We start from the raw sequence: 27073 nt of genomic DNA on the forward strand, positions 1-27073 counted from the left end.
GGTATCATTTCACTCCTAGTTCACTCACTGAATGTATTGATTTGGAGCTGTCAAAATCTAAGACAAAATCTTCCAGGTGCTTGCAATCAGTACACGTGATTTCCCTAAGGCTGTCCTCATCTTCAAAAAACAGCAAGTGGCACTACGAACTTATCTGTTTCTCTGTGTGTCTGTGACTGTTCATGCTCGATTGTTTCATTCTGAGAAATTCACTTACAGGAAAGAAACATTTATTTCCGAAAAAAAAAACATATACATATATTGTAGTTACTCATCCGAAATGTAACGCGAAAAAAGTAACGCAAACTAGGTACGTTACTTAAAAATTTGTAACGCATTACCGTTACAGTTACTTTGGAAAAAATGTAACGCGTTACTAGGAAACGTTACTTAAAATGTAACGCGTTACAAGTAACGCGTTACTTGCGTTACGTTACTTCCCAACACTGCAAAATAACACTCACAGCCCCGCAGAAAAAAGGTGAACTTCAACCTTCTTCCTAAACTGCATGTATTAATATTTATCTAAATGTGTGTTCTGCTCACTTCAGTGTATTTAATCACTTTTCTTTATTTTATGTTAAGAATAGTTGAAGTACTGCGTGCTAGTTTTACATAGTATGTACCACACAAACTCTTAATATTATCATACACATGGAAATATATTGTAATGATTTCGCAGTACCTGAAGTAAAGAGAGAACTCAAAGTTCTTCGTGCTCTGGAATAGGCAAAGCTGGACAGACTAAATATTTGCTACCACCTCAGTAAGCACTATGATTTTGTTTAAACAAGATTGTATATACAAATCCAAGTAAACACTCAAATACATTCAGCAATTTAAAATATTTTATTGTAATAGTCATTCTCTCCCTATTAACTTTGTAATTTTTGACACGCACAATTTGGAACAATTCAGTTTTATCTACAACAGCAGTCGTTAGTTAATCTATGTGTAACTTAAGCGCAAAAACTTAAAAATTTGGCTACTTCTGTATTTAGTCAAACGTTCATTAAATTAGAAATACAGACCTCTTTCGACAGTTATTATATTTATCAACGAAGTTTGGTAGCAACATTTATTAACAAAATTATAGAAGGTTTCCAGATATTGACAGACCCGTAATCTTTGATCGACTATTAAATTTGGTGAACATAGTTACTTGGAGCATTTTTAATCGTCCTAATCAAAATCTAAATCTAAATCTTAATGTTCATGCAATTTTAACTAAGATCAGGGACTATTTTTTTCTATAATGCAGAACATATTTAAATTATATTATAAAATTCCCGAGGAGTCGATGGGTAGCACCTCGCTTTTGATGCATGTAATTCAGAGTTCAATTTCAAGTGAAACTAGTCTCCTCAAACACTATTCACAACGCAGAAATTAAAATAATCAATTGTAATATCTAATGTCCAGGGCTTGAAAAATCTTGCTTGAAAGTACTCGCCAGTCAAAATATCTACTAGCCAGAACCATTTTGTAGTCACAGTGTTTATACAAATAAACAAAAATCACTCTGCGACATAGTAAACATATCAATACACATTTTAGTTTGTTTATTGGCATGTCACTTACAAATAATAATAATAATAATAATAATAATAATAATAATAAAAGAGTGACATTGCTATTTATTCCTGAATTCACGTTTTTGATTGATCGGACGTTACTCGGCAAATGTAAAAACGTACTCGCCACTGGCGAGCAGCGAGTGGATTTTTCAAGCCCTGCTAATGTCCAGTAGATCAAGCAAAGAAACAAGATTATATGCTGATCAGAAACCACACTTACCTGCATAAGCAGAAGTCCAACTATAAAACCAGATCCTTGACAGTATCCTACTTCACGGTCATGAAGTGAGTATGCTTTCATTACGTTAAATAAACTTTCTTGCCCCAACCCATCCTTTTCTTTAAAGAAGTCATGTTCTGGGTAGGTTCGAGCGATATCCCTTCTTATCACCTGAAATTAAAGATTCATTGAATATTTAAATAAAAAAAGAAACACACATTGAAAGTTTACTGACTACTTTGAGTTTAACATCTAGCACCGAGGATGTATAAGACAGGACACATTGCTTAACCTACTCGGGATCCGAACCTACTCAGGTTTGCATTTGAAGAATACATTATGTCGAGTTAACAATATAACGGGTTAAGCTTAGAAAGATATTTAATTCTATCTAGAAATTAATAGCCCTAGAAAACCCACAGACACGATGATGTCCACCACAAACTTACTTAGCCAGGGACCGAACCAAGGACTCCACGCACTACACGTAAGCGCTTAAATTGATTGGGAAAAAGTACCAGAATAAAATATTAGATATGAAGATTTATCATAACTACGTTTTCCCATAGCTTCTTCGACCAAAATCAAATCGATACCAACTTGTTAAAACAGCGTTATTGTGAACTACTGTATAAGCAATAATCAACATCATGGTATAATTATATACAAATATAATTATTACCTTTTCACATGCTGAGGTAGCTTTGATGTAATCTGCATACTGTTTTTTAACAGGAGAGTCATGGGCTCCACAAAGTAGCTGCCACACAATTCCTCGGAAGTGGTGAGGTACACCTTTTCGCACCAGTTCCTAAATTTAAATAAATAAATAATAGCGAGTCAGTTTTTATACTGTAGCTTAATTGTAAAGAAAGACATTATATAGATATATGAAACTCAAGCTACAAAAAAGTTAAGAAAAGAAAAAAACTTAATTCGCTCCGTTAAGTTAAAATTAGTTTGATACACTATGCAAAATAAAAACTACAAACGAATCAAGATGAGTCACATTTTTTAACAATAATACAGTGAAATCTCTTTAACAGACAGTTTCTTTTCCTCTGCAAAAATGTGTGTACGGAAGTACAGGGTTTTCATAAAGTCTGGACGGATTTAATTTGCTTGTAATTTTCATAAAAATGCTCATAATGAAATCAAATAAAGTGCAAACGGTAGCGGAAGGATTAAATTTTTAGTTGGCAACACTGTTAGTTGGAACATGGCGACGTTCTCCTTTCAGCCATCATGTTCTCAGATGAGGCAACCTTCCATGTCTCCGGGAAGGTTAACCGACACAACTGTCGCGTTTGGGGCACGGAAAACCCAAAGGAATTTGAGACACATGAGAGAGATAGCCCTAAAGTGAACGTTTGGTGCGCTGTGTCCTATGATCATCTGATTGGACCGTTCTTTTTTGAAGAGGAGACCGTGAATGGAGATTCGTACCTGGATATGTTGGACGTAAATGGCGCCCAGTTGGAGGTGTGGCGGTGAATGAACTGAGCTGGTGCATATTACAGGTAAAAATTTAATCATTCCGCTACCGTTTGCACTTTATTTGATTTCAATAAGAGCATTTTTATGTAAATTATAAGCGAATTAAATTCGTCCATACTTTATGAAAACCCTGTATTATTATGATACAGAACACACTATTTTATGGATATAAGGACACGAACAGAAATTATTCTCAATTCATACGTATTTAGCACAGAAAATAAAGCACAGTTAAAGAAGTTCACCATTAATATGGTGACAGTGAAGCCCTCCAATTGATCCAACAGTTACACGAAAATTTCAAACAGAAATTAGTGTCTGTAGGATGTACACCGAAAACTTGCAGACTTTCCCCCCAAGGAATTAATAAACCGGTATAACTAGTGAGTTCTATTTATACTGTCCAGTGTTCAGTATTTAATAATGTTTCATGTTCTTACTGCGTTAATTTCGCTTTTAGTACACTCAGTATGCGTAGTAAAGGATGTCTAGAGGGAGATGGTTTGTACTTGAAAATAAAATTATCACTCGTATTTTGTAATACACGTTCACATAATTATATCTCCAGCGATACTTACGAAGAAAGTTTCTCTCGCATCCTCCCAGTAATTTGAACACTGTGTAAGGTATTTTGATATTAGCCTATACAACATTTATAACTAATGTATACAATTACCACATAAGCTGTGAATAATCTAAATTTGGGTAACTTTGTAATAAACACCCCTCATATACGAACAAATTATCATGTCCCATCAGTGCTTGTTATTCACAGGTTTCACTGTATTTTATAATTATATATATATATAAGATCTACAAAATTTAGAAAGCTTTAGAAAAGTATGTTTTCCTTTCAGACAGTGATGTGTAGGTATCAGCAGAATTTTACCAGAATTATCAGATGGATATTTGTGAATCTGCACGTGTGTTCGGGCAGACCAACGTAATTCGTAAAGTATCAATGTAAAATAAACAAAAATAATATATAAAGTACGTTTCCATATTTGCATAGCTACGAGCACATACCTTAACAAACTGATTTCGTTTCTTCCAATAAGTATCCCAGTCATTAACAACTCTTCCCCAGACGGTCCAAGCATCTTCCTCTCCATCTTCCGTCCTTTCTTGGCTTGAACTTGTCCCTGCGAAAAATATCATAGTACTTAAAGCAATGCAAGTATGAAAACAATAAAAGAGACAAAAAAAGAAAAAAAATATAATTTATGTAATGTCATCAAATTATTTCTATTTCCTACACGTATGTACTACAGTTTCTCCATCTATTTAACTTTATGAACTACAGCGATGATCTCGCTACTAAAAATACTGATTCTTATTTATTACCTTTTTATTTCATGTAATATTTTGAATACTTCTTGTCCTGGCCGGTATAACTCGCAATTGCAATTATGTACGTCACACATTCCACATTTTGCACAGAGCTTACGTTTTATTTCCCTAAAATACAGGGTGGTCCAAAAGTAGATATGTAGATATATAGTTTTGTACTGATCAACTCACTGCTTTTTACATCATTTCATATTGTTATCCAGCAGGTAGGCTTAATTTCCTTATTATTTGTTCTTAGTGTCTTTTTACTTATATCTTAAGCTCGGAACAGCCAAAGCAAATAAACCTATAAGCTAGAATGTTATATTGGATCAATGCAGGAGTGTATACCTACTTTTGGGCCACTCTGTATATACTGGAAGGGTCTTGTTTAGAACCCGATTTATACAATTTAAGAGAAAAGTTTCCGGTCTAACAGAGAAGTGCAAGTATTTGTGCACACTGTCAATATCGTAAAGTGCTGTGCTTGTGAAAAATTTACGGAATGTGGTGTAACTAGTTTGTCTTATTAAAGCTTGAGTTGTGGAGATCAGTCGACAGAAGAGACCAGTGAAGAAATATATTTTTTCAAAGAGCATAACAGCAACGGATCAAGTGTAACAAAATATGAATGAACAAAGCCCTTCATTCAGGACGAATGAATTACTGAATTAAAACAAGGTATGAGAGGCGTGCTGACGACCGAGAATTGTATAGCGTACCTTAAAACTGGATTCAAGAGGATTGCACAATTATACATTTCTGCTGAACGTGTTTTTCACAGTTCGTTAGGAACTGGGAACAGGAAAGCTGTCCGTCAATTGAGGCCTCACACAGTTGAACGGAGATGACAAACAGCATTTAGCACTTAGTGCAACGAACATTTTGTCTAATTCTCAAATGAATTCTTCAGATTTTCAGCTTCGTGTGTTAACTCACCACTATGATCCAGAAAAAAAGGCCGATACACTGAAGCCACCAAGATTCGGAAAATAAGAAGTTTCGACTACAGAAATGCGCGTCGCAAAGTGATGAGTAGGTCTTCTAGCACGCAGATAATCTCACTGATTATGTGCTGTAAAGTTCTAGAATGAACGCCGAGTATTACTGCGACTTTCTGAACGAACTGTATGCAGTCATTCGAAGGAAGAGGAGTGAAGAACTTTGAAGTTCTTGTTCTTTCAAGGCAACATGAAAGGATTCACCTAACAATGCTGAATTTGGCGCAGTTAGACTACGAAATGCCTTAATACCTACCTTATCCGCCTGATTATTATTATTATTATTATTATTATTATTATTATTATTATTATTATTATTATTATTATTATTATTATTATTATTTTCTAAAATTTAAAATGAGCTTTAAAGGAAGTCATTTTCAGAACAATGATACAGTGATTGACACTATGAATAGTTGGTTTGAGGACAAAGCCAAATAATGGGTTACATTTTGTTGGCTTTTTGTAATAAGTGTATTTATCTTCGGACGAGAGATTATGTTAAATGGCCTTCTGATGACACTGACCTATCTGTATTCCTTTTCTGTTAGGCACGATTTTTCTCATTTCCCCTCGTATTATGGTTAACATATTCGTTCAGAAAGCTTAAGTGAAAAATACTAAAAAAAGATCCATGGACCAGTAAAGGAAGATGAAGAATAAGATACAACGATGAACTCTATATATTAATTGGCGGATGGGTGTGTAAATGCGTTAAGTCAATAATTTGTTTTGGAGAAATTGCATTTGAAAGTTCAGACATAAATCCAAAGTCTCGTTTTGGGAAAATGATTAGCTGTTGTAGCTCTTCATGTTAATAAGACTGTTTTTAGGATTTGTGTGTGAAACCCAAAACCGGATTTTTGGGCTTATATCTGAACTTTCAAATACGATTAATCTAAAACACTAACTTTTGACTTAACGCACTTTACACACCCACCTACCAATTAAGAAAGAAGACATGGTAATATTTTTCAAGGCAAAGACAATATAGTGTCTAGTTCATGTAGAGAGGACGATAGATACAATGTTCAAGAAAGTGAATAAAGAAAGACTGTAAAAGGAAAAGATGATGATCTAAACTAAGTCGGGTGGATGATGTAATGAAGACCTTTAACATCATGAAAATGAAAGGATGGCATGATAAGAAATAGAAAGGAATGGAGGTACATTGTTGAGGTGGTTTGGCCCATCTAGGGCTGTAACGCCGAGTAAGTATGTACGCAGTTGTTCAGTAATCAATACATTAGGGTAGTCTAAATAACTAACTCTATGACATAAGAATACCGAAGGTTTATCATCACAGAAACGATAGCTTGCCATTGGATCCTATCCTGTGACAAACGAATCCAATCAAGATTCCTTCCTCTTCTTGATTTATCAAAAATTTCTTCCCATAGTCATCTCTACAAGAATGTTATATATTTCGCGCCAAGTTCCTGTGTAAATAAAGTGTCCCTCCATATACTCGAGTATGAGAAGTCGAACGTTGCGCTCCGTGCATCACAGTATGTATAAGCCATGGAGCTACTCATTCAGACCACTCATAGGTTTGCAGTGTCCCGACCAGAACAAGGAAGAACCTTTACAGCTTGCAGTTAGGTTCTTGGAAGTAATGATTCTGATATACATTTCATTTTGTAAAGATATTTTCTAGTTCATTTGTTATTAATTTTCCAAAATGTAACACTGGCATCCGTATTTCGTTTTTGTTTGCATTATTATTTTCTATAATGAACTAATTCTTCAAATCTTATTTAAAAAAAAAAAAATACTTTAGTATGAGTAAAACAAGGTACACTGAATAATTCTTTCATCTTTCGTTTAAGTAATCACACATATGACCTTATTATTTCACATTATGGAGTATTCAAGTCAACGGTATCAATCCTTTGATGAGAGAAAGCGGAATTCAATTCCTGAGCGGATCACACGTGGTTCGGATTCTACAGGAAACTGTTGGCCAACATTTTAAGTGATCTCGGTACTGTAAAGGAGTGCTCAACCTGTGGTAAATCTGAGAAGGCTTAGTTACATTTCTAAATACTATCAACATCACAGCGGTTTCTCATCAAATATCAACAATAATTTATACGCAAATATGCACTAATTTTATTTGAAACTACTCCATTTGTACTCCTCCACACGAAATTATGAATCACCTATATTTCCGTAATTTCGGGTTCTTTTGAACTGAAATATCTAACGCGATAGTATAAACTTAAAACACAAGGTAGACTTACCTGATGTCACTGATATTTGTGAGGTGTCTGAACTCTTCCGGGAATGACCGCTGTTCCCGGACAATGAGTTCAATGATTTGGCATCAGCCTCAATCAGCCTGGAAATTAGAAATAAAAAAATATTTTTAAAGAATGAAAGTCATATAAACACATATAAGGGAGATAAAAATGGAAGCTATGAAACCTACGAAATTAAAATTTGCTAGATACTTCGAAAATGTTATTAACTTACATAAATTATCGCAAAAACACTAAAAGATTTCCACAGCTTTAGCTTAATCTCTGAACGTTTCTTTTGACGTAATAAAAACTGTATTTTCAACTAGTATGAAGTTTGTACGGATAATATGATTTCTTCAATATTCAAGACAATTATGAAACTTTATGAAAATTAAAAATTTGCATTTTCCTGCTACCAGTAATACAGAATAGTCTGTAAGTAATGTTTGGAATTTTTACTACAAAAGCAAGCAAAGCACAACAGCAGATGAACTAAAGCTTATAAATACGAATAACAAAAGGCAAACTACCTGTTTACCTTAATACTGAAAAACAATCTACAATATCCAACAACAGTGGTTTTAGTAACTACTAAGTGCAGCTTCAGTAAGGTGCTGAGAAAAATAACGTATATTGAAACGTAACTACGAAATGTTTTAAGTTAAAACTTTATAGAGAAATAGTGGTAAAGAGAAGTTAAGAGGAGACTGGGTATGAAGCAGAGCAAAACAACACAATCTACTAAATACATAAATACGTCGTTACTTATTGGCTGGTTAGTTACAGAGCTAAATACTATTATCAGTATTACATTTCTAGGCAGTTTCCTTTGAACATACTCGAAAATCATTATAACCGAGGAGAATGCACAATGGTAATTCATTTGTCTGGAATAATGAACAAAAGGTATGAACGTCAATTCAAATTGCCTTCCAAGTACATTACTTTCACTGCAGCACGATTTATGATTTCGAAAACGATTTAATACAGTCCAGTTTCGAACTAGTTGTCAACGTTGAATGGTCCATATTGGAACCATGGTAATTCTAGAACTTACTACCTTTAGTAGTAAGTTTTCAACTACTTGATGAATAAAACATTTGAAGAATGATACATATTCAAAAATGATCATGTTAACTACTCATGATGTACGAATAGGAAATTCTAACTGAAATGATTACATTTCATCAAAGTGATCTACTTGAAATGTCCACCTCATTCATTAAAATATTTTACTAGTACAAAAAGAGCCTTCAGTTAGGAGACTGAACCTGTTTTTGAGCTTTGAGTAGCTCGAGAAAAGTTGAAGAGTTAAATCCACCAGGACCAAATAGCAACGATGTGCATTTGTTGCACATAACTTTGATTACAGGTAGAACAAATAACGCTCGATAAATAAAATGTAAAATATTGATAATAGCTACCATACTCGAAAGATTTTTTGTTTGTAAGTTATTTATATAAGTGCTATATTTAAAATGACCTGACGATGGAAACCTCTTCCCGTTCTTTCTTTTTAATACGTATACTACATTACAGAAACTTGTTCGATTTACATCAGACAGAGTTAGGAACGCAAGGCCATCAGGAAAATAATGCTAGAACGATGGGTCTGCTGCGTGAGCTGTGCTGTCTATAAAGTAGGTGGGTGAAACTCATCAAGTGTATCTACAAATGGTGCCTAAACTAGGCCACTGATGGGAAAGGTATGCCATGACACTTCCATGTTCGTATCTCCTACATACGAATAGTGAAACAGTGTCGAGAGAAAGGGTTCACACTTGACTACTGCGAAAGTTATTGTAGCCTCTTACACAAAAGCCAGAAGTAGTCGCGTATGAAAAGCACCAGGAAGAGTGTTCCAAGAAAAGTGACTTTCACAATGCTGAAGGGGTACGCCAGGAATATCCATCAACCCAACGTGCAATGTCTCAGCAATTCATTTCGGTACTTTCAATTGTAAACACAGCTAGTTGTAGGCAGCTCTGGTTGAAATGCGTCCGTAAGACCCGCGTACACCGCCTGCTGCCGTGCCACATTGTAGATTAAAAAATAAAAACTACGAAAAGCACTTGGCAGGATCCAAAAGCAGACAATCTACAATCGATAAAGTATACATTCATCTTACTTCTGACGGGTCACATTCGGGCGCTGACATAACAGCGATGCCAAGAACCGCTCCAACCTTGTTCGCTATTGCCGAGAAAGTTTCCTGAGTGGCTTTATGGTGTTATGGTATTCAGTTATACGAGGAAGTAGCTGACAGAAAACGTGACAGTGAACGGAAGATATAGCAAATAACCCAGGAGCGGCTCTATAAGGTAGTCACGAAGTTACGTGCCTTTCCAATTAATACGAAGAAAAATATTTTAAAAAGAAAAATTATGGGCATTTATTGCTGTATATGAATGAGGAAAGACGCAATAAAAAATGTTAGCTATTTTAATATGGAGTTCGCAACCCTCAGTGATGTCCATGCGTGATATAACAACAGCACAAGGCACAATCCTTGATGTTACCATTTGTTCACGTGTTGTAGCTTGACTACTTGTAGCGTAAGTTAGTGTCACAGAAGAGCCATTTAAACATCTACATTTACGTATAATGTAATCACACAATTTTCGTAACTGAGAAACTTTTCTTTTCCTACTTTCTTGCTGTAAATGATAAAGAAGGGAATAGGACGGAGGGTCCTCCGACAACCATCTAAGTTACTGCAGAAACTGAACATTACATAGAAATTTGTTTAACGCACCATATAGCGATATAATGAAACATCGTCTGTCGAGGATAAACCTTGCACTGGTAAACTGGCTCAGTTAGGATGCCGTTGTCATTAGGGCAGTGACAGCAAGAATAGCTCGAAATCCTGTCTGTAAGCAGAAATTCGTGACCCTGTAAATGAACATGTCGCAATCATCGATGAAAAGGGTGATCAAGGACAGGCCTAGGACTGCACGCCTATCGCAGGACAGGCCAGCGGTTAAATCAGAGCTTGATGAGAATGCGACGTGAGAGATCAAAGTTGCTCCTGCACCACTACGCGAATAACAAGCATCGACAAATTTTGTTCACCGATGAGAAAATTTTCTCAGACAGAATAATCAACATGAAGAACACCTCAAAAGACAGAACGATCGAATGTATGCTACAACAAGTGCTGCAGCATGAGTCCAGCGAGGCTACAACAAGCTTCCCGAGTCCAGCGAGGCTATCACCCTGCATCAATGATGGTTTGGCTGGGTGTGTCGTACGTGTGTCTCACTAATGTCCATTTTTGCCAAAAAGGTGTCAAAAGGGGGCCAAAATGTACCAAGAGGACATTCTCAACAAGACGATGAAATCCCTTGGCACTACTATTTTGAAAAACAAGCCATGCGTGTTCCAACAGGACTCACCACCAGCTCACTAGGCGAAAACGACGCAGGAGTGGTTTCATCGCAACAAAATTGCGTTCATCACCACTGAAGAATGGCTCTCGTCCAGTCCAGTCCAGATTTAAATCCTCTGGACTACAAGATCTGATCCTATTTGGAGAAGGTGTGTGCTCAACATCACAAGACTGTGAACACCTTGAAGTCTGCTATAGTGAAAACAGTAGCTGACATAGACATAAATGTGGAGCGTGTTACCATTGATGATTGGCCGCGTCGTTTACGAGCCTGTTTCCAGGCACAGGGACAACATTTTGAATAACTGCTGTATTCATTGATATATCACTTACCCTTGTATATATTCCATTACACATTTCTTTCTGTTCATACTGCATTTCATTTTTGTGGTGTGCTAATCTTGAGACAGAACTTTTAACCACACTCTGTAGGAGAAAATCATCGGTGGTCGCTAGAAGGTTTCTCGTAAGGAAAGTACCCTTCAAAATCGATCCGATATTGATTGAACAACCTTCTGCATTCTCTGAACATTTTTGTACTTCTGTACTAATGTTCTTTTAAAAGTAATAGCTAATTCGTAACAGTTATTTTATCGTACAACAATTATTAATATGTGAACTATATGCGACATGTTAAAAATATAGTAAGCAAAAAACAATACATAAATAAAATTTAAAAAATAAAAAATGAAAAACTGAACATCAATTCAAATTACTTCTACCAAATACCACACCAGGGTGCGAATTGGCGGGGGGGATGCCAGGGATTTCCCCCCCTGACAAAAATCTTTCCCACCCTGGAGAAGAAAAAAATTATCCCTGGCAGGGATAACGTTTTCCCCCTCTGGAGTATTTTTAAATGGACATAAAGATAAGATAGAAAAAGGGAACAATTCTTACTTTGCGTAGCTAACCTAAATATTACTTGAGTGAAAATTTATGAGAGATCTCACATCTCAACTGTTTTGTACCTGTTAGTATATATATATATATATATATATATATATATATATATATATATATATATATATCTGTGTGTGTGGGAGGACTGGGTGCGCATATGAGTGAAATTCATCCCCCCTGGGAAAATTTTTCAATTAGCACACTGTACCACACTGTTCAACAAAACTTCAGCAAGCAAGTAATGGGTTTTGCAACATTAATCCTGGATTTTGAACTTCAAGTTTGAACTACCGTAACATATCTGGACATGAATGAAATTCCGGACAAGTCATGGTTCAACCAGGAATGGATTTAACTAGCGAAGGCGGCGGCAAAACTGCGCTGACAACAAAATCCAGACAATAGACCTGCACAAAATTTTGTTCGTTCAGGCTGGAAACTCATAACTTTTAGAACAAAGAAACGTGAATTTTGAAAGGTTAAAATTACTGAATTTGAAGATAACAGCAATACCACAATAAAGACATATATAAGTGCAACGACGAATTTAAGAAAAGGTATCAACCTCGTGCTTATATATTAAGGAAAGCGGCGAAACAATTTTCACGGATACGGATAATATTTTAAATATATGGAAAGGTTTCTTTAACAATTTGGTTAACATGCAGCAGCCAAAAAAATGATATCCGTGGAAAAACAGATTTATAAAACAGAGAGTATATACCAGAGCCCAACCAAACTGAAATAGAAATATCTACAAAGAAATCAAAGAAACACAAATCTTTGGGTGCAGACGAAATTCCTGATGAGTTATATTTTAGTTGGAGGCGAAAAATTGTGGAACGAGTTACAGAAACTCATTGAGGACAAGGAGGAATTACCACAAGAGTGGAAAGAATCGATCGTTGTTCCAAATCACAAAAAAAGGTGACAAAACTGACTGTAATAACTATCACTCTTCTGTCAACATCCTATAAAATCCTCACAAACATTCTGAGACCATTAGTGCGGATTTAAGCGAAATCGATCTACTATCGACTAGATATTGACCATTCGTCAAATATTTGAAAAGAAATAGGAACATAATACCTCGGTACATCAATTACTTATTGATTCCAGAAAGGCCTACGTCTTGGTTAGGGGGGAAACATATACAATATTCTTATTGAAATTGGTATACCGAAAAAGCTAGTTAGATTAAATAAATCCCAAAGTAAAGACCGAGCAGGAAAGTACTTGTATACGAACTTTCACGTCGAGAATGGTCTGAAACAGGGAGATGCGTTGTCACCATTATTATCCAAGTTTGTTCTGGAATACGCTAGAAAGAAGAGCTGAATGGCACGTACTAGGCTTATGGATTATACTAATAATGTAAATCTGATTGGGGATGATATGAGAACAAAAGAAAGAAATGCAGAGGTTTTATAAAACGGCTACAGGGACATGGGTTTAGAAGTAAATGCAGAGAAAATTAAATACATGGAAATTCGACATGGCCTTAATATCGACTATCAAATAATACTTTCGACACAGTAGATATTAGGGACAACATTAAAAGAGAAAGAGAGAGAGAGAGAGAGAGAGAAAGAAAGAGAGAGAGAGAGAGAGAGAGAGAGAGAGGAAAAAAACTACATTCGTAAAGGAATAAATGCCGTAAAGGAAATGAAAGCAGGGAATTCATATTATTATTCAGTCCAAACTCTCTTGTCTTCCCGAATCCTGTCGAAGAATTTGATGTTCCGATGTATGATTGTGAAACATGGGCGCTTATTTTGAGGGAAGAACGCCGACTGAAAGTGAGAATAAAATACTGAGGAGGACATTCGGACCCAAGAGGGGAATGGGAAATGGTGGAAACTACATAACAAGGAATTGTATAATTCATACTGTTTACCAAACATTGTTATAATCATTAAGTCTCGAGCAAGTCATGTAGCCAGAATGAAAGTAGAAATGCTTTCAAAATTTTTAACTGGAAACCCAATCGGAAAATGACCATTAGAAGACTGATGAGCAGATGGGAGGACAATATTAAGATACATCTTATAAAATTTGAAATACTAAGTGGAAACCGGACAGTTAGCCACGGACAGAAGTCTGTGGATTTTTTTTTTTAAAATAACGAATGCAACATCGAATTTCCGGTTGTTCCAAAGGCCATAGAGTTATTTTTTTTTTTAGTTGTTCCAAAATGCTGTGCTACCGCCGAATGATCGATGTTTAGTTTCTCTATATCTCTAGTTACTTGAGGATTTGCTTTGGTAAACCCCTTTTATGAGTGGTCACCTACAAACGAACAGTGTCTGTAATGACCCAGACCCACACAAAGAATTTTCAGAAGCAACCCCACACCGTGGTTTCGTTTACACACATCACTATTATTTCCAATTACTTTGCGGCTCTATAGTCAAGCTTAATTTGCACAAGTAAATTTGGAGAATCGCTTTTGGTGTCCTGCTATAATAGGCATGAAGGTATGAAATTAAAATGGAAAAAAAAAGTGGAAAAAAAAAACTACGGCATACTAGTCAAAAAGAGCACAGGCTTTTAAATTGATATGCAGGGTGTTCATGAACTAACTTAACTATACCGACAAACTGTAACAGGTGACTCCTCACATCAAAATAAGTGAAAAGGTTTATATAGACGTGTGTGGGAAAGTACATAGTTTCAGAGCTAGGGCTGTACAAAATCGTGGAAAAGCTACTTTTCAACGCGCTACTTCGAATTCAACAAACCGTAAAGTGGTGGTTCATATCAGTATAAAGGAAGTCATATATACGCAACCCAAAAGTGCATATTTCATCAATGTGCAATGAGTGTTGTGCAAGGAATTATCTATAGGATATAATTTTACGACATGCTTTCAGCAGAATTCTCAATTATTCTCAGATTTTAAGGTGGGCCCAAAGCAGGTAAAAGCTAAGTCTTGATAACAGTGGGCTTTAGTGGGAGGTCGGTAGCATTTGGGACTGCCAGCACATGCACACCTGAAAAAGGTGAAATATACTTGAAAAAAGGTGAAATATACTGTGAGAGCGCGCATTATTCCGAACACGAGGGACCATGGTGCCGGCGGTCCCTAACACTTCCGACTCCCCACCGAACCATTCCATGTCCACTGTTCTCAAGGCTTGGAACACCCCATCTTTTGTCTACTTTGGACCCACCTTGAAATCAAGAGCGTATCTGTGAATTCAGTTGAGAACATGTCTGGAAATCACTTGCACACTCCTTCCACACTGATGAAATAAGCATTTTTGGATTGCATATGCATGACTTTGTTTACGCTGATTTGGACCGTCCCTTCACGGTTTACCGAGTTCAAAATAGCGTGTGTTGAAATTTAGCTTCTCCAAAAGTTTGCAGAGCCCTAGCTCTGAAATTATGCACTTTTCCTCACAAATTCATATGAACTTTTTCACTTATTTTGATATGGAATCACCTGTTACAGTTTGTCGGTATCGTTCATTATACCCTGTATAATAAGGTACATGGACAATAATATATACCAAACAATACGAACAAGTTTTATGGAAACAAACACGTATCAATGTGAAGGTGATCAAAATCCTGCATTAATTTGGCAAAAACGCAGTATTAATCATTCTATTTTGAAGTTATGTTGCTACTGTTATGTTATTACCATTGTTTTAATATTCTACTACTTTCTATAACATTTTATAGAACCATCTTCCCAAAATACTGCAGTAAAAATTTATATTGACAAAAATATTCCCTAATAAATTGTCATAAACATTTTGAATTTATTATTGTAAACTACAGAAAAGTACAATTGCTAGACATTCATAAATATTCTTGATGAAGGAACCAATTGTAGGAAAAGTACATGTTCAGAAAAAAAAAAAGTCACTTTTTTTTCTGCTCTTCAAACTTTTTGTATTTTAATTTGTTGATAAGACTATATCCAAACATACATACTTCACTAAAAGCTAGATAGTGCTCTCTCTCTCTCTCTCTCTTTTAAATCTTTATTCTAAGATTTAATCATTCCACGGTTAAAAAGGAAAAATCAGAGAAAATTAGGTCACTTTCTGAGCATCCCTCTCTCTTTATATATGTGTGTGTATGTGTATGTTTAGATTACATACAGTCATCGTTTGAATTTTTCTTTCCTATTGCCTTCGTTCAACCAAGACAGAAAGAAAAGTAATAATGGGAACAATGCTTATCTAATCATAGCAATGTCATTATCAAAAGACAACATTCAGGAGTAAACAAAGGAAAAATGCTTTGTTGTCACGTTCTTACGAATGAGGACATTACCGTACCAATCCAATGTTGTAATGTTATAAATAAAATAAATAAATAAATTAAATAAAAGCATACGACGAAGGCATTTCCTATCAATCTTCACTTAGGGGGGGGGGGGAGAGAGAGAGAGAATCGCTGCTTACTCATCACAGCTTATTATTGATAACTGTGATAACTTTCGAGACAGCATCCGAACGATATAACACGTTTATTCCAGACATATCAATTGAGTTTCTTCTTAGTATTGTACTCGTTGATCTCATGCATTTCAATATTGCAAAGATTCACAAGATTAAAAATTACGTTATATTTTTCACTTGAGTTAGTTTTATTTTTAAATGTTTTAAATAGAATCTAACGAGTTAGAAACGAAATAAATAAACTCAAAAATCAAAAACAGTTTAACGTCTCTCTGCTAAGCGTAGGCTAAGCATCACCCCCTCCCCCCCCACACCAACATGGACAAATCGCTTGTCGTAAATCTAGAAGTTTAAATGAGTGCTGAAATATATTAACTTCATCGTCATTAAGTACGAATTATTCACTGTAATACCGTTCTCACTAATGTAATATTGTTTTTCTTCATACTCCCCCCCCCTTCGGGGCCGCGGTGGCTCAGTGGTAGAGCGTTCACCTTTGGTGCTTGGGGTCTCGGGTTCAAACCCTGCTCCCACCATGTGGACTTTGTGGTGGACAAACACCGTGTGAGTGGGTTTTCTCGGGGTTCTCCCGTTTCCTCCCACTTTCTTCATTCCACCATTTCATTCATCTCTCATCATCACCGTCTCCTTTAGCCTAACGGGCATAGCCGTGGGACGTAAAACTCAAAAATTTCATTTCATTCCCCCCCCCCCCCTTCAAACTTTTAGCCGCATCAACTAAAGTAAACATAGGGTTACCAACTCTGGAAAATAAAAAAATAAAAAACCGGTACCCCCACAAAATTCCCTATGTATTTCACTGTTAGTCTTCTTGGCTTCTGGATATATTTAACTTATATGTATTTTCGTGATAATCCAAACTTTCAACATACGAGTATCAGTCTCCTAGATTTTCGTAAATAACTATAAAGATAATCCTAAATCTTCCAAATAAATACAAATAACGATCACTAAAGTTTATAATTGACTTTTTGAGAACATGCTGGCTCTAATTGATATATCACATGACTACCTTTCTATTTGAAAAAATATAACAGATTTCAAAATGGCGGATTTCAAGATGGCGGCAGAGGTTCGTGATCTACTCTGCCCACTCTTCTTTTACGAATATGTGAAACTAACACCGTTTACATTGTCTATCTTTCACTATTTTTACGATTCAACAGTTTATTTGATGTATTTCAATAACATAGCATAGCCCTTCTCCCACCAACTTTGATCCTCTCCCCCTCCGTTTCTTATGGCGCTCAGCCGCTCTAATTTTGCCCATATACATATTTTCACATCCTCCATCAGGCGCACTATGTGTCATCTCGCAACTCGATCCATCCATTTGGACCCTTTACTTGTAAGTGTAAAGTATCTCTGTTCGGACCCATTCCTAGGAAGGAGATATACTATCGTGAACGAAAGTATTAGCACCTGTATTCTGCATATCTTTAGTACAGTCACTATTAAGCTTAATAGATACATTGTGCTATAAATGAGAAACTGAAATCGGCATTGATCATTTTATTGTATTTACCAGTAACTGTCATTTCTTTAAAATTATCGAAACAGATGAACAAAAGTATATTAATTTTTACGTGGCAATTTGGACTTAGAAAATGAAATTTATTCTTTAAACTTGTACTTCAACTACAGGAAAATGCTTTTAAAGAAGTTCTTTTTCACTCTCAATAAATGTGTAAAATTCCTTACAAATAAATTTCAAAATTTCCCTGATACAGTCCCTGTCATCTCTTTAAAATTATTTCAACAGATGATGGTGAAAGATGATAGTTTGAATTTTACGGAATGAAAGTTACTTCTTAAATCTATACTTCGAACTAGATGAAACTGCTAGATACAAATTTGAAAAAAAAAAACGGTCATAAAGGGACTAATAAGAAGTTTGTCCGGTCACCGGCTTTAATCAAAATAACAGCAATATTTCCGGCCAGGCCGGTTGAAAACCGGCCAGTTGGCAACCCAAAGTAAACAGCACTGTGGTCAACTTCTTCCTTCTCTTAAAACTTTCTTCCACACTGTCCTCTAACTTTTACCAACACTTCATGGTATTTTTTCCTCGCACTACCCATATTCATACCCACTATACAGGGTGGCCCAAAAGTAGGTATACACCCCTGCATTGATCAAATGTAACATTCTACCTTATAGGTTTATTTGCTTTGACTATTCGGGCTTAAAATATAAATAAAAAGACATTAAGAACAAATAATAAAGAAAGTAAGTTTACCTGATGGATAACAATAAGAAACAATATAAAAAGCAATGTGTTGATCAGTACGGGACTGTGTATCTACTTTTGGGCCACCCTATACAATACTCCACACAAAGAACTCGATATCTCTTTCTTAGCCCATTGTTCTACTCGCTCCGAATAAAACGTTAATGATGACATAAGTGGTGCAATCATGATACAATGCAGAAACCATAAACTTTCCCGAAAAAATACTGGAGACTATGTTTGTTCATAACAGATCTCACATGGGTGAGTGAGCCTCTTGGTAGTGCTGCCTACAAGACGAGAAAATTTCTAATCTTGTCTTCACTCTCCAGACGTTTTTAAATTGCACCCAAGACGAGAAACTTCTTAAGTCTTTAAGCAACACTAGTTGACGCACGACTTAGATTTCAAACACTAAACACTGCTTTAGTAAAACAAAACTGACCGAAGTATTAAATATATACAGTATTAATAATGCAGGGTGTTTAAGTCAATTAGTCCCTTTTTTTTTTTTTTAGTTTATTACTGTGACCAAACGAATTAACGTATACAAATAACCAAAGCATCAGTTAAAGAATAATGTTACAAGTTTCATTACCGGAGAACAGAAAGTATGACATATTCAAAGTGTCTCCCACGCCAGTTGCGAACCTCCCTCATGTGAATCATGAAGTTCTGGAAAACCCGCCTACAGATATCTTTATCAATAAGTGTATAGCAATGATTGCCGTCCACAAATCTTGCACTGTACGGGGAGCCCTAGCGAATATTTTCTCCTTCAGGAATCCCCATAGGAAAAATCGCAGGGGTTCGAAGTCAGGGCTGGTAGGCGGCCAGAAAAATCCTCAATCAAAGAGCGCCGGAAACCGATTTGATACCACTTGATCCTGGAACTTGGAATGGAGATAAATAAGTAGTTCTGCAGTCGTGTGAGGTCCAGCCCCATCCTGTTGGAACCCTATTGACGTAATGGGTGCCTTTTCCGTTCCAATTCAGGAAGAAAAAAAGATCGCCGACATTCCTGGTAACTTTCTGCAGTGACGTGTCCATCGAAGAGGGGACCAATCAACTTGTTGGTTGACAGTGTACACAACACTAACAGTTTGGCCGGGTGAAGGCTGGTCTCCTCGATCACATGTGGATTTTGCAGCTCCGAGAAATGGATATTTTGCCTGTTTACGTCTCCCGTGAGGTGGAAGTACGCTTCATCTGTCATCCACAGTTTATCCAACACATCAGGATTTTCTTCAATGTAATCATCGAATTCTCGTGCGAACGTCTTCTTCTTATCGTGGTTAGCCCTGGAATCCATGAATTCTGTAGGGGAACATCTGTGAATCCGGCCGAGGAGTACACCAGGTGCTGGTCAACGATACAAAAGTCTGAACGATTTCTTCGTTGGAGAGTCCACAACACTGCCACGAATGGCCTCGATGTTTTCCAGGTGAGACTTGCTTTCGCTTTTTTTTCTTTCCTGTCACGTTTCCCCTTGCATGGAATTACTTCACAAACCTTTTGATTGCAGTTTTATCTGGAGCACATGGAAACTTATACTCCTTTCTGAAGATTTTCTGCACGGTAGTGGGCGATTTCGTTTCAAGATACAACTCTACAACATGCGATTTCTGTTCTGTCGTTAAGGGCGCACTATTTTGATGTACGTACAGGTTTCAAGTGTTGCCAGATGTCAAAACATATTTTGAACTCCAGTGTACACGACAATATTACTAACAGAGTTCCATCATATTTCGTTTGGTCACAATATTAAATGAAAAAGGCACTAATTAACCGAAACACCCAGTACTTGTGTTACACTTCCGAAACTCTTACACAAGTATTATTAATATATATTTAGTGCTTTGGTCAGTTGTTTTATTAATACTGTGAATATTTCCAAAGCCATAATGAACACGATACTGTTTGTGTTACACTACTCATAGTGTAAAGAATATGAACTGATAAAGTGACTGTACGAAATCAATGAAAAACATTTATCAACATTTAAAAATACGCAAGTCACTATATAATACACTCCAATAATTAATGTGGTTCAATGTTATATCACTCCCTTCCTGGACCTACTGTTACGCAGAGGGATTCTGAAAGTTCCTAGAGAAAATGAAGAAAAATAGGACACAAGTTTTGAACAAAAATTTACAAAACGAGCCGAGAAAATATTTTTCGTGTCGTGGGGAACAGTTCTCTTGGCTAAAAAAGGATAACGCGCGTGCTTTCTGTGCGCATGGTTCCCGGTTCGATTCCCACTAGTACATTTCCTTTGGATTTAAAAACAAAAAGTAATGGTTTGGATTCCACATTGGTAAGTCCCGCCTCCTGTGGCTTCGCTGCTAATCTTCAATCAAATAGATTGGACTGAACTTCGAACTCTTAAGACAAGAGCTCTGCTGAAGAACGTTAATTTGATAACTGATTCCAGTTTTTTCAGTATTGAGGCTATATGTGACTGGCCTTGCTGCTCAAACAGGAATCCGAACTTGAGTCCAGTTTATATGCGAGACAAACACCCTCACTCCGAATGGAACCCGGAACCATGCTCACTGAAGAATATGAAGAACAAAGACAGGATGGTGTGAATGGAATGTCTGTTTTGATAAGAAATTTCACCTCAGCTACACAACATAAGGGTGGGCTAAAGTCATGCATCCAATTAGTCACAAACTTGATACACCTTCAACAGAGCCATAAAAGCACCGCGGAAAAAGTGTTCGCGAGTGATTTTTCTCCACGAATTCAAACTGGAATTTCTACAGAGCAAACCTTTAAAAAAATAAGAGTGCATTTGGGCCAGAAATGGCGAATGAATGCACAATTCGCCGTTGGTTTGTCAAATTTCATTCAGATGACACAGCATCGAAAAATGAGTACCGCGAGCATCGATTAGCGTCATTTCTGATGAGCTCATCAGGAACACCGTAAAAGTGAACCCTCAGAAATGTCTTCGTGCGATTGCAGACAAGTTAGGCATACCCCACACCATTAACGTTCGTCGGCTCCATGCAATCCGTTAAGGTGAAAACGCTGAACTCATGGGTGCCACATGTGCTGACACCGGCCAAAAAGAATCGCTGTCTGGAGGTGTGGAGTTCTCTGAGTTTAAGGAATAACCAGGAAAATTTCCTGCATTGAATTATCGTTTTTGGTGAAAAATGGCCTGCCACAACTGTAAACGGTCAGAATAGTGGCTGAATCTTGATCAACGTTCAGGATAGTTTCCAACACTCATAGATGATGATGTTACTGGTATGGTGATCTATGGTGGGGTTGATCCATCATGTCTTTCTCTGTCGAAGCGAAACCATCACTGCGGATCGTTACAGTGCTGAACTCAATGAAATGCGCCTCAACTTTGCCTGCAGTTCAAAATATAATAGGCCTATGTCCTCATGCTCAACGAGAATGCAGAAAAAACGATACAGACTCTCCATGAGTTGCAGTATGAAACCTTTCCTCATCTACTGTATTCTCCTGAATCCTCTCCTACCGATCACCATCTCTTCTGGTACCTACAACACTTATTGAGAGGGAAGGCCTTCCCTTGACGATCGAAGGAGTGGGAGAGGTGAAACGTGCGGTTGAGGATTTCTTTACATCCCAGACTGCATTTCTTTAGCCACGGAAGCCAATAGTTGGCTAGGCGACAACAGAAGTTGCAAGCAGTGACTACTTTGGTTAAGACTCTTCGCTAAGTTCGTCCTGTACACTCACTCTTAACAGATAGTGGCTTCTCGTAATTTGTGTCACTTGCAATTACACTCACAACTTTAGAAATAGTTCCCAACATTTTTTATTTCTTCATTGTCTAAGTTTTTTCGTCTTTAAAAACAAACCACAAAAATAAATCTAATTTACATTGTAATGCAAATTTGCAAACAAACACAAAATTTCCAAACACATCAGTAATCAATACATAGAAACATAAACAGGGTTCACCATTAATTCAGTAGATTAGAGCACATTTTGTGTTGATTAAATTCTTTTGTTAATGTTAAGTCGAAGAAATGAATTCAGTTTAGTGCAACGTTAATCTTACATAAATTGGGTACAAAAGGTTCTGGCTATGTTCTAATTGCAAATTCTAAATCGCAGCGACAAATTTTAGGTCGATTAAAATAAACCCTAAATGGAAGCGAGAAGCGACAGTAACTATAACCATCCTTGAGCAAAATGCACGATAAATGAGAGCGTCAGAAATTTAAAATAGAAATAACTTTAACAAGAAGTTTCAATCGATAGCGGAAAAAAACTGGTTTATGAATGTGACAACAACCTAAAGAAAAGTGACAAGTATTTGTAAACAAAAAACAAGGAAAACAGATAAAGAGTTCAGTGCAAAGGGACCCAAAAAAGCAGAAGATAACGTTGATAGGACAAAAGGACATTACACTAAGATCGACAAGTGCATGACAATTAAGCAAATGGAGATATTGCAATTGTTTTGCTAGGAATTATTTGTCTAAATAACTTTTAAAAAAAGAAAGAGAAAATAATTTAAAAAGACATTAAAATATTAGATTCGCTAACACGTGAAACCTATTTATTGATCGTATATTTGAGATATTAGAATGTGATCATAGTGATTATTTTATTCTAATCCGAAAGTTAATGTATTTTAAAATTTATTCCTTCACTACACGTAATGTCTATTACGGAAATTAAATCTATTCGTAACAGATTATCATTACTTTTTCAAATCTTAGAAGTCTTTCAGTTTTAGGTCCCACGCTTGTGCCTGTATGCTACAGGAGATGTGCGATTAATTGAAGTGAATTATAGTAAATTGGTGAAATGAGAATGTGGGAGGTAAGAAGTCCCCCAACCTCAGAAAACCCACACACAAAATGTTGTCCAACACAAACTTACATGACCTGGGATTGAACCAGAGACACCAAACATCAGATGTACTTTTTTTTTAGTACCTAGTAGTCATATTTCCTTCAATACTCTTTTATAACCTTCGTCTTTCACCACTTTTGCTTTGACCGTAAGTTATATGTTGATTGCATCATGTTATCAATCACTTCTCTTTGCTTGTAAGTTTTCTTTTTTTTTTAATCACGAACTGATAATGGTTGTTCAATTATATCAATATAAAGATTATTCTTCTCGTTATACAAATTCTAAAACTTTCTGATGTTACTATATTACGTGTAAAATTAAACAGAAAATAATGAAACAAATCAATTCGTTGCAACTCACTCACTCATAAGTTTGTTTAGAAACTGCTTACGCTGAAAGTTTCGTCGATATCTACCTGCCTGCATCACGAGAACTAACGCTTGAATAATAAGAGTACGAAAGCAATACGCAAGAAGTCCATTATCAACAGTCTGACAAAACAATTGCTCAAGCAAGCTATAACAAGCATGATACAAAAAAACAAAGCTAATGTCTGCTCAAACGAACCGATTCTTTGATAGAATAACTGACCACCAATCTGGATATGAGTACATCACTTGGAAAGGGACTCCCGAACTCAGCGAACAGTCGCCTGTCTGCTTCATAGAGATGGGTTGGGCAGGCACTTGATTCACATCAGCCTGGGTGGATGAATAACTGGTTAGGAATACAAGGTCCAACACTCAGATACCGAATAGAGACACACAGAAAGTGAGAAGTAATGACTTAGTAAATCCTCCCACCTGTTGGCCTCCTCCAGTTTGGCCAGCAGCGCCAGATCTTCTGCTGACGGTTCGTTGTTGTTGTTATGAAGGTTATTTGTAGTATTAGTGCTGTTATTATTACTGGTACACGCTTTATCCGCAACGATTGTGCTTTGAAGACGGTTCACTGTTTCGCCACCAGAATGCGCCACCATCGCCGAGCTCATGGCGAACCCTTGTGGCGCGGCGGGTAGATCGGTGGTGGGACGGCCATCAGTTCGGACGCTGGCGTTCCTAGAAAGTAAAAACATATATTTCACATTCAGTTTCATTACAAAATAATAATACATTAAAACAATCAAAAAGAAAATATTCATACACAAAGGTTAAACAGAGTGTTGTCCAATCTGTTTCTAAACCATGGTTCAATACCGGACCTCGGGGTAAGAAATTTTCATGAAACAAATGTAAAGCATTTCCAATATCTATTAAGACACATTATTAGAAAACGATGTGAATATCAGATAAAGAAATTTCACTGACATTGTTAAGACACTTTTTCGATGTAGCCTTCTACTTAAAAAAATATATATTAAATTACGTTTTAACAAAGCAACTTTAAATTCAACAGGTAACTGGATAACGCGAGGTATAATTCATTCTTGCACGAGAAAAAACACTACACACAACTGTAAAAAGACAAATAACATTAATCTTGAAAAATATTACAGTAAATATAAAAATATTCTTATAGTAGTAATAAAAGAATCAAAGAAAAACATACCTCAAATACATCACATAATAGAAACAAAACCTTATGGCAAATAGTAAGCGATCAATTAAAATGCAGAAAATAGGAATTGGGCCCGTAAAAATTAATTAGCAATGCCCAAGTAATAATATACACTACATTACAAATTTATTTAATAAGTATTTTGCCAATATTGCAAAATCATGCTCAAAAAGATCAGGAGCTGGAAAACAAAAATTTGCACTAACGCTGAATTTAATTATATGCTTACCCACCACAGAGCCAGAAATCCGTTCAATTGTTTAACACATGCAATTTTAAAAATAATCGGGACCCGACAATATTCTTTGTTTCTTGATTGAAATATGTATTGAATATCTTCGACCTTTTAACTAATCTATGCAATTTCTCTCTTGAAACAAGAATATTTTCAGAAAATAGTGAACTTGCGAAAATAACGCCAATGGACAAAATAAATAAATAAATAAATAAATAAATAAAGATCAACTACTGACCCAGGACACTACTGTAATATCTCCATTCAATCATCATCTCCAAAATTTTGGAAAAGTTATGTATAACATATTAGTAACATTTCTAGGGGAAAAATAATATTCGCAAATAATCAATTCGGTTTTAGGGAGTACAAGGTTAATTAGCAATCCCGTAGCTCCTTTTTTAAATGATAAGGCAAAGAAAACAAATAAAATACATGGAATTTGCTGGTTCTGACAAAAGCCTTTGGCCTACTTAATCAGGAAATTCTACTGAACAAATTGCAAAATTATGGAATTAGAGGGCATGCTAACTTATGGCCCCAACCCTATTCAACTAACTGCGCGCAATATGATGAAATAGGAATAACCAAATCGCAATAAGGTATATTAAACATACCACGAGTTCCACAAAGACCAATATTAGCTCCTAATACTGTTTCTTTTTCTCCACCCCCTCTCTCTCTCCTTGTATAACTTGTTTCAAAACAACACTGACAACGTTGTGGGAGGTGATTCCTGACACCAAGAAAAGACAAAAAGTATAGCCCACCTGAGTGCACAAATGCTTCCTTTCGGAGTTAGAAGCTGCCGAAAACATATTATATATATATATATATATAATGAATTTTAAGGACCTATAGCTCCAAAACTATGGGACCTACCGTAGTCCGGTCATGACTTCACTTAGGAACTAATATGTGCGCTATCCAAAAATACATGTTTCAGAATCCTGCAGCACTCATACAACAATTTTTATAAAGGGAGTTAGGCTACAGGCACATAATTTGAAGTATTCACCAAGTACCTCTAAAAAGATTGTTGCGGAAGTACCGCAGGATTCTGAAACTTGGATATTTGGATAGGTCAAACTATGCTATATATCCGTAAGTGTCGGAAGTCTTACAGAACAGCTATCTCCATCTATTTGCCTGCTGACAACGGAAAAGAAACAGATATCACAGCAAAAATGGTAAGAGTTATCGAAACGCGGTCTTTTGGAATCGATTCAGCATTCCAAAAATAGATTCCATCTCCTTCCGGAAATGACAGAAATAAATCATTTCCGGTTTCAGTATTGATCACCATAGAACAAAAACCGTAATTGATAGCAAAAAGTTGTTTTCTGGATTTGATTCAATCTCAATAATAGATTACATCTTCATTCTTATCCCTCTACTAAAACTAGAAATGATAGGAATGGATTCAGTGTCTCAAGACATGTCCCATATTCTTCGTTAACCTTCTATTCAAAGCAGAAGTGATACAAATCAATAACTTCCTTTTAAATAATGATCGACTCAGAGAAAAATCAGCAATAGATAGCAAGACATATCAGCAGACGCAAGATGCAGACGTTTACTACATTCAGTTAAG

General features: G+C 36.2%; 1 protein-coding gene across 12 annotated transcripts in view; it reads right to left on the bottom strand.

Annotated features, from left to right (window-relative positions):
- LOC145690241 (ecotropic viral integration site 5 ortholog-like) overlaps positions 1–27073 on the bottom strand; it is a 176583-nt gene that overhangs the window by 46152 nt on the left and 103358 nt on the right. For 10 of the 12 annotated variants that reach the window (XM_081764943.1, XM_081764946.1, XM_081764937.1 and 7 more), the window contains 5 exons: positions 24491–24745; positions 7868–7965; positions 4321–4436; positions 2480–2608; positions 1798–1968 (listed from right to left, as the gene is read on the bottom strand). In XM_081764943.1, the coding sequence (XP_081621069.1) occupies positions 1798–1968; positions 2480–2608; positions 4321–4436; positions 7868–7965; positions 24491–24678 (702 nt within the window). In that variant the 5' untranslated portion in view covers positions 24679–24745. Of the gene's footprint in view, positions 1–1797; positions 1969–2479; positions 2609–4320; positions 4437–7867; positions 7966–24254; positions 24444–24490; positions 24746–27073 lie in introns of those variants that run through there. The other 2 variants (XM_081764948.1, XM_081764947.1) reach the window with 2 other exon arrangements.

The sequence above is a fragment of the Thermobia domestica genome, chromosome 7, assembly GCF_964235325.1.
Source record: "Thermobia domestica chromosome 7, izTheDome1.hap1.1, whole genome shotgun sequence".
NCBI lineage: Eukaryota > Metazoa > Arthropoda > Insecta > Zygentoma > Lepismatidae > Thermobia > Thermobia domestica.